The following is an 8834-nucleotide window of genomic DNA, read 5'->3' as shown; positions in this document are numbered from 1 at the left end:
GGAATAGCCACTACACCTGTGTTCAGAAAGATTTTGTTGACCTTGAAAATTCTATGAGGCTACTCCAGCTACTTCCGGACTTGTTTTCTGGGACCAGAGCTTCCAAGTGAACTTCCTGTGAGATAGGACATTTCATCAATCAGAATTGATGCTAGATTTAAGGGGTGCTTCCCTTGAAGAATCCCTGGGTCTCAGGACAGCAAATGGTAGGCTTCCTGTGCTGATGTCTTCTGTACTGCGTCCAGGACCAATTTCTAGGATGCTTTCGGTCCAGAAAAAAAGTGAACAAGAAGCAAGCAGGTGTGTTCTCACAAAAAGAGGTTTCTCCAGATCAAAATAGGAAGGGGTGGGGCAAGTATCAGTCATGGAGTACGAGCATAGTTAACGTAGGCCGTGTTTCATTAGTTATTTTTGGACCTTTATTGTTTTAAAGTTTTTACTTGCATGTTAGCAAGTTCTAGTGAGGAGAAAAGTTGCAGCCATTTGGGCTCTGGAAGCTGAATCTGTAGCTGTGTGTGGGAAAACAGTTTCATCTGACCGTGGAAATGCAGTGCTGGGCTTCCTAAACGTGTGCAGGTGCACATGGGTAATATCACATCTGGAGTGATTTCCTAAACGTTTGCAAACCAGAAACCAGCATTTTATGGTTGGGACTATCTGTTCACACCATGGTCTGAGGGTGGTGTGTCTTTGCTTTGGGCTAAAGAGGCTCCCTTTGTATAGCTAGGAGTAAGAGACTGGTGTGCATCTTAACTGGCATTTGGTTCATAATACTATCAGAGTTTTAATGGCTATGGCCCATTGTCCCTGCCTAACACGGGCAGGGTATTATAGCCACTGCTGAGGCCACGGACCCTGCCTGCGATGGAGTGCTGGCTGTGGAGGTGTGCGTCTCTCTGTAAAGGCTGATGGGGAACTGTTGTCCACTGAAACTGCTCAAGCAGAAACCAGTCAGCTAGGCATTACTGTCTAGTCTATGAGAGCGGCAGAAATCAGTATCCGTTGAGGCCTGGGGATGTGGCTGCAGACGTCTCCCCAAAGAAAGTCCAAACTGTAGAAAGAAAAAAAGAATCCTATCAGCTTCCTATATCTGCTTAACAGAATTTGTTTTTTCTTTCTTTCTTTTTTAAACTTGTAAATCAAAATTGAAGGTGTTTTTCAGAAGAGACATGCAAAATCAGGGCCACGGTTCAGAGCCTGAGACTGTGGGAAGAACACACAGGCACAGCATGTCCTTTGCGCCTGTCTTCCCTCTAGTCCTAAAGTCCCTCTCCAGTTTCCCATGGCAGGAGGGAGGGTCTTAGACTGACAGGTGGCAGTCAGACCCTTAGCATGCTCTGTTGTCTCAGAGCTCCTTGAGGAACTGCAGCAGTTGCAGAGTCTGTCCGGAAGAGGGGTCCCTTGGTAGCCATGGGAAATTGGTTCTCGGATACCATCCCATGCCCTATGTTGCCATACCACCCATGGGTGCTCAAACCACTTATGCAAAAACAGCATAATATTTCCATATAACCTCTCATATCCTCTTGTATACTTTAAGTTCTCTTACCCTTAATATAGTATAAATGCCATGTAACTAGTGGCCACGTTGCATTTTTATGGAATAACAAATAATGACAAGATAAAGTCTATATGTACTTACTACAGGGATAACGACTTTCTCCAAATAGGTTGCCTCTGTGACGAAAGCCACTAGTATACGGGCAGGGTGTACTTTGGGGACAAAGCCTTGGTGCCAGTAGAATACAGAATAGCAGTTGACTCCGAGGGCCATGTCTGGGGATGAGGCCTGAGGTTGGCATTGATGAGTGAAGGGTACAGGAGCCAGACTTTAGCCTCAGGGATGCCAGCGTGCTCATCTCTGCAGAGAGGTTGGCGAGGATGCTTTCCAGCTCGGAGGTTCTGAGTTTTAATGAACCAATGGGAAGCCTTGAAATCCTCAAAGCCGAACCTGACTGGTGTTTGCTTGTCAGCTCCCATTGTCAAGTCTAGTTGATTGCCCTGGAATAGACCCATATATAGTCCTGGGGTTGGGCTGGCTGGTCAGGCAGCTGGAAACTAGTTTACAGCTTTACTTGTGCACAGGAAGGATAAACCAAGAGCAAGCCATCAGTGTGTGCTTGGATTCCCTTAGAGCCACCCTAGTCCCACAGCCCCACAATGATGTGTTTTGGGAGGGAGAATGAATTTAGTTGCCGATATGTGCTGGAAATCTCTGCTTATGGGAAGACACCATTTGTAGGCTAGCACATCACTATGGCGGACATCAGATGGCTGGGACTTACTAGAGCACGGTGGAATTCAGTGGCTGTGACTTGCACTCTGGACTCAGGAAATCTGGTCCAAGGTTGGTATAATGTCAAACATATTGCATGTGCTAAATAATTATACCCTCTGCTGGAGTTGCCAGAAGTATACAGGAATCAGCAGTCCTTCAGTACTGGAAAACACCGAACTCCTGCAGAAACGTGTTTGTGGAGATGAAGGATTTTATCCTCTCCCAGATGCCATTTGAGTTGGGTGCTGATGCAGAAATTTCAGACAGTCCTTCTCCTCTGGCAGAAGTGATGGAGTCTCTCCACATGTGGCTCCTGGTGGCATGGCATGAAGAACTGGCAGAGCCGTGCCTGCTTCTGACTGAGTCCTACGGCAGAAACATCTGCCTCAGTGCATGTGAGGAGCCTGTGACTGCGAACGGCGGTGACAGACCTCTGTTTGTGCTAGCACTGTGCAGAGACCCGAGGAAGCGAGACCTGATAGGCTTTGTTTTATTGTTAAGATTTTTTGGTCTGGATTTTTCTTATGCTGTGGTGTGTGAAGAAGTGTTTTACCCGTAAAGAGGAAGTTTTGAGTAAGTTTGACATGGGGTAGAGTGCTAAATTAAGGAACAGAGAATAGTGGAGGCAACTTAGTGGAACCAGGGAGAGGCAGGAGCCAGGGAGCCGAGCACCCAGAAAGAGAGGGATAGGGAAAGTGTGCAGCGCTTTGAGAAAGATGTTTTGGAAATGTACAGCAAAACAAGATGAGCAGTACATTCTAGAATCAGAAAACAGCTCCGCGTTTTAAAGAGCTTTGTTTACTTCCTCCTCGAGACTAAAAAAGGATATAATTTAAAACCATTCCTGCACGTTGCAGAGAGAACCATAACAATTAGGTTTGTATGCGTGTTGAAGGAAAAGTCTTTGCACTGATGCTAGCACACTGAGAGCCGAGGAGGCTGAATCTGAATCGATGCTAGCACACTGAGGTGGGCCTGTCTGACAGGAGCAGAGCATCGCCCATGGACTTAAGTCCACGAGCCCCAGGCCTGCCTTATCTAAACATCGGGAAGTGATTTACATTTGAAATTTTAGTGTTAAGTTAGAGAAATGAAGACATAACAAACTGTCGCGAGGAGCTTTCTGCTGCCATGCCTTAGTTCTGGGAACCAGCAGTGCTATCCGCTCCCACTCAGCTTCCCTTTAATCCATGGATAAAAGAAGGCAAGTTCCTTTTCAACTTACCTTTTTGGCACAGTTGCTGGGCGATACCATCTCTGGCCTGGAAAAGTGTGCCTTTATCAGTACTCTTAGCTCCATACCTCCCACCTGCCCACCCGCCTGTGGGAGCAGCCTGTGTGGCCACTCTGTTTCCTGATCTCACATGGTGGGTCAACTTTTCTCGGTTAGAAACCTGGCGAACCCCGTCTCCTCCCTTGAGTCTCCCTTTTCCTCCAGGGACCTGGAGGTCCTGACTATACCTTTTGCCCAGCAATTGACCCATGGCTTTCTTTACTGACAGATCAAGAACTAATTGGGGAACAGGACCTTAGCACCAAAACTGCTCCTACAACAATCAACTGTTTGATTCTAAGTTTTGGGAGAGTCATGGAAGCAGTTCATATCTGTACTTGTCCTTTTAGCGCCATACGTGTGCCTTTCTCTGGAACACCAGACTAACTGCTCAGAGCACTTGCTCTGAGAATATTTGCGATGGTGGGAGATGGGCCCTGCCTTGTGAAGACATGCTTAGGCAGAACAGTGTCATCTGAATTCGAGTTTGTTATTTATGCATCATGTCACAAATGAAGGTTGGTACCATTTGTTCTGAGTCCTGTGAGCCTAGTGCTGAACTGAAGGATGGATTTTGGCAAGTCTCCCAGTTCACTAACATCAGTTCCAAGCATCAAGCCCAGCTTCCATAGCTGCTGAGGTCCCAGAGCCAAGACAGTGCTGTGTCTAATGAATACTTAGGCTTGGTAACTGTACTAATGTAGAGGGTGGTTCAGCTCTCTGGATGCTAGTACCTCAAAGAATTTATTAAGACAGTGGTGGGTAGCTGGAATCTTTGAGCCATTATATGCATAAATGGGATGGAGGCGTGGTCTAAGGAGTTGAGGTGCTTGTCTAGTGCCATTTTTTTTTTCTGAAATATTTTTTGGTGCTTTTTGCCTTCAGTCTTTCGTGTTGACTCCCCAAGTCAATGTTTCTTTGCTCTAGCTATACAAAAGAATGCCCGAGGAGCTTTAAAATGTAAATCAAAGCAAAACAAAACAACTTGGAGGTACATATTCTGGTGTAAGCCCAGCAGTGCCTGTGGTCCTCTGAAGACCAGCCAGTGTTGGGCCCGGGTTCCTGGGTCGGAGCTGAAGCTCTGAGAACTCAGTTCAATCTTCAGGAAATGGTGGAGTCACAGTTGTTCTGGCTCTGAGGATCAGGCAGGCACCTTATCTCCTTCCTGATAGCCTTGTCCAGACATCCCACCTTCAAATGCAGGAGAGGAAGAGGCACAAGGATGGCTGCCACCTGCACCTTGCTGTCTGTATGGTTTTTCAGAAAGGCCTGCTTGGAAAGTTATCTCCTCCCCACCCATGCCAGTCCTCAGAGCCTAACTTCTCCACGGTTTATGGGTGATTTGGATGTCCTGGCCCAGGATGTTGCTTGGTTTTCTCTTCTGGTAACATCCCAGAGGCTTCTGTCATGCTGGTAGAGTTCAAGTGTAGATAAGCTTGGGGCCGTTATAAAGTGTGGTCATAGTGCAGTTCTGTTGGAGTGGGATTGGCCTCCCAACGTCTCTTCACCCAACTGCTCCCCATTCGCCACTAGAACAGTGACAATGGCAACAGGGCAGCTGGGCCAGCCTCTGGCAGCAGAGAGTTTTCCAAGACACCCCTGTCAGTTTTCCTGAGCACCCCTGGTTCTCTGGAAAGTCCCGGGTAGCAGGTATAGTAGCAGACAGGATTTTCATTAGCACATGCTTGTCCACAGCAATTTAACAATTTCTTATTCTGTTTATACATGAGGGGGCAGTGTGACACCATAAAGCAAATAAACTGTTGTTATTTTTATTGGTGTATAGTAATTTTTAGGTGAGATTTCTAGGGTGTTCACGGTCAGGTTTTCCGACATGGACACAAGCGTAAGGCACACTGTCACTCAGCACGTAAGTCCTGTGCTTGATTCTATCAGATGAGTAGGCAGTAACCTTAGTGCTTTTTATTTGAGTTTACACTTACATTCTTTTAAAGCTGGGAATTTGCTTCTTGTCCCCACCTGCGGAGCATGTCGGTAGCAGCAGTTGCAGCATCTTTTCAGGCCCATGGCTCCATTGTTTTATTTCATGGCTTCCTTGAAGGCTGCAAGGCGCGTGTGCTGGAGGGGAGCCTTTAACCTTAGGTCTGGGTGGCCGGGGAAGGTCCGTGATAACTCACCGCAGTGTGGTCTGCCTCTCTTTATGGCACACATATTACCTTGTCCAAAGGAAAACAAATTGCCAAGCAAAGAAGCCGTACATTTTAATTAATGTTCTTATATCTGATATATGAATGACATTGTAGATAAATCAAGGTGGTAATGTTCTGGGTTTCAGAAATGTAAGGGAAAATTATTAAGAGGGGTGGAAGGTATTAAATAAATTGATGAACTTTATAAAGCATTAAATAAGGAAATGATGAAGAATATAAATAAGAATTGAGACAGGTAATTGCATAGCACAGGCTATTTTTTTAATGTGTAAAAAATGTTTGCAAATGGATGTTTCTGTTTGTATAGTTGGGAAAAAAGATCAAGTTCAGTGTTTTGGCGTCAGAACTTTGTGAACTTAAAGGGTACTTAGTGCTTTAACACTGCGTCCTGGCTGCCTTCCTTTGGGAAGGAAGGATTGTGGTTTTGTCTACCTCATGAGAAAAACCATTGTACTTGTTTTCTTTTGGGAAAAATCTTGCTTGAAACACAGTGATTTGGTAGTTTTAATTTTAATGAGATGCTTTATTCTGAAATTTTATGTTAATCTTTTCTGATGTCAAATTCGGAGGGTTGGGTTTTGGCTCTGACCCATCACTAATGAACCCCAAATCTAATGTGGCTGGATTCTGCTTTACGCCAGCAGTGCACAGGTCTTACTCACAGACACCCATTGTCATGTTTCTTACCCAATGACAGATTTTTCGGACCTCGCCTGATACTGCGTTTGCTGAGCCTACATGCCTGTCAGCTTCACCCCCAAACGCTCCACCACGACAGTCTAAGAGACAAGGGCAGAGGACGAAGAGACCAGTGGCCGTGTACAACCTTTGTCTTGAACTGGAGGAGGGTGAGATGCTGACTGGGTTTTCTGCAGAGTGGCATATTGACTGCATGACAGTCACACACCCTCTGGGCAGTGGCTTTTTCTTCAGTCTCAGTTCTAATTTCTTTGTCCCCTAAGATTGTAATGTTTTAGATTATCATGGAGGGTGACGCTTTCTGGTCAGAGAGAAGAATGCAAGTTTCTGTTTTATGTTTGTTTTTGTTATGCACAGTTCTTTTTTTATTTTGAAGGCAGCTTAAATTTCTTTTTTGGGAGACTTGTGTGACCTCCTGTGAGGTTACATAACCCAGAGACAAATGGAACTAAAATTAAAGCAGACCTTTGATGTGAAGAGCTGGTGGAGCCAATCCACTGCTAATGCGTCTGGATTAAAGGCACCGGTCCCAGTGGCCGTGGGGCTTTGGGTGTCTGCACCATACTGAACCCTGTAGGCTGAAGTTCTCTCAGTCGCGTCAGGAGCCTGGAGTGGTGGACGGACCTGCCTTTGAGGTGGGGTTGCAGGAGCTGGGTTCAGCGGCACTGGGCGGGTGGTGATTCTCCCATCCAACCAGGCTGTCCCTGCCAGCTAGCTTTCACCTCACAGCCATGGCTGAGCCCTGAGCCCCACAAAAGCCGATTGGTGATTTGTGGTCATGTGGCTTAGTGAAGAGCATACGGTGATGTGGTGTCAAGCCTGTGTTTTTACATATGGCTCCTATCATGACTCTCTCCTGTTGAGTCAGTTCTCCAAGATGCTTCCTGAGGTATATTCATATTCTCTCTCTCTCTCTCTCTCTCTCTCTCTCTCTCTCTCTCTCTCTCTCTCTCTTTTCCAAGCCCTCAAATCTTTGTAATCCTTTCCAACACCTGAGAATGTATTGATTGGAAACAAATTACAATAACCCCATCATAAACACAAAGAGAAAAGTATCTATTGGTTCATATAAGGAACTGATGACTGACTTCAAGCAACTGGAGGGTAGATTCAGAAAGACCCAGCATGCCCTGTTCATAAGACCAGGGGTATGAACTCTTCTTGTTTCTTTTTGAATTGCTCCATGTGCACATGTGACAGAAATACAGTCAGATTGTGTTTTCCTGGAGAAATGTGTAAATCATTAATACCATTTTCTAATGAGAGAGAGAGAGAGAGAGAGAGAGAGACAGACAGACAGACAGACAGANTGTGTGTGTGTGTGTGTGTGTGTGTGTGTGTGTGTGTGTGTGTGTAGAGCTCAGGCATAGTGTAACCTATCTTTTGAGGAGTCTCTTCTTGAATTTGGAACTCACTGGCCTTCAACTCTGGGCAGCTCGCCGTCTCTGCCCCAGTGCCATTCAGTGCTAGGGTTACAGGCCAGTGAGTCCAGGCTCAGTTTTTTATGTCCGTTTTGGGGATCCATACTCCAGTCTTTGAGCTTGCTCAGCAGGAACTTCACAGAGGCCATCTTCCGAGCTCCCAGAAGTTCTCTTTAGACTTGCTTTCCATTTGTGATCTCAACTGTGTTTTCTCCCCTTCTTCTCACTTTCATTCTATGTCAACAGAGTTGCTAATAAGGAGTAAAACTGACTGGTTTGAGTTTCACCTTCTCCTATGTCTCACCTGTCCTGGTAGAAGTGTAAATAAACAGTGAGACAAGCAAATGTCAGAAGGTAGGAGGAGAAGAAATGCACACAACACAGAGAGCTACCCCAAGGCCTTCAAGGAAACAGAACTGGCTGTTTGATAGTGGAGGTGATCAGAGTCAGGCATTTGTCTGAAAATAGATCCACATTCTACTATTCTTCAGAATTAAATTATATCTTAACAAGTCTACGGAGGTGCTACCTCTGTGCTAAGCTTCTAAATGATTACTAATGGCTGAGTAATGTCTGTTAACAGTATTCACATCTTTGATAGAAAACTTACGGTACCTACGGTTTAGGTAATATATTTTTCCTCAGTGCCAGGCGAATGCTCTGCCAAGGAACCGTAATCACCACTGATGTTGGACTTCTTCTTCTTTTTTTTTTTTTCTAACTAATAAAGTTTATTTAAAAATATATAGTTCAGTATTGACTTTTTTTAAGTCATCAAAATAATTTATAGTAGTTAAATGCCTCTTAAATATACATGATATTTTCTGAAGGTAAAAATAATATGCACTCAACCAGTTTTTAAAATCTATTTGGAAAATTAAACATGATAAAAGTAGAAAGAAAGAAAGAAAGAAAGAAAGAAAGAAAGAAAGAAAGAAAGAAAGAAAGAAAGAAAGAAAGAAAGAAAAGAAAGGAAGGAAGGAAGGAAGGAA

General features: G+C 44.8%; 1 protein-coding gene across 1 annotated transcript in view; it reads left to right on the top strand.

The window, feature by feature from the left end:
• Arhgap10 (Rho GTPase activating protein 10) overlaps positions 1 to 8834 on the top strand; it is a 259759-nt gene that overhangs the window by 196852 nt on the left and 54073 nt on the right. The window contains exon 19 of the mRNA XM_021220813.2: positions 6420 to 6570. Coding sequence (XP_021076472.1) covers positions 6420 to 6570 — 151 coding nt within the window. The remainder of the gene's footprint in view (positions 1 to 6419; positions 6571 to 8834) is intronic.

Source organism: Mus pahari, chromosome 20 (assembly GCF_900095145.1).
Source record: "Mus pahari chromosome 20, PAHARI_EIJ_v1.1, whole genome shotgun sequence".
In the NCBI taxonomy this organism is placed as follows: Eukaryota; Metazoa; Chordata; class Mammalia; order Rodentia; family Muridae; genus Mus; species Mus pahari.
The sequence above is the reverse complement of the archived record's forward strand: the minus strand, read 5'-3'. Positions and strand labels throughout refer to the sequence as shown.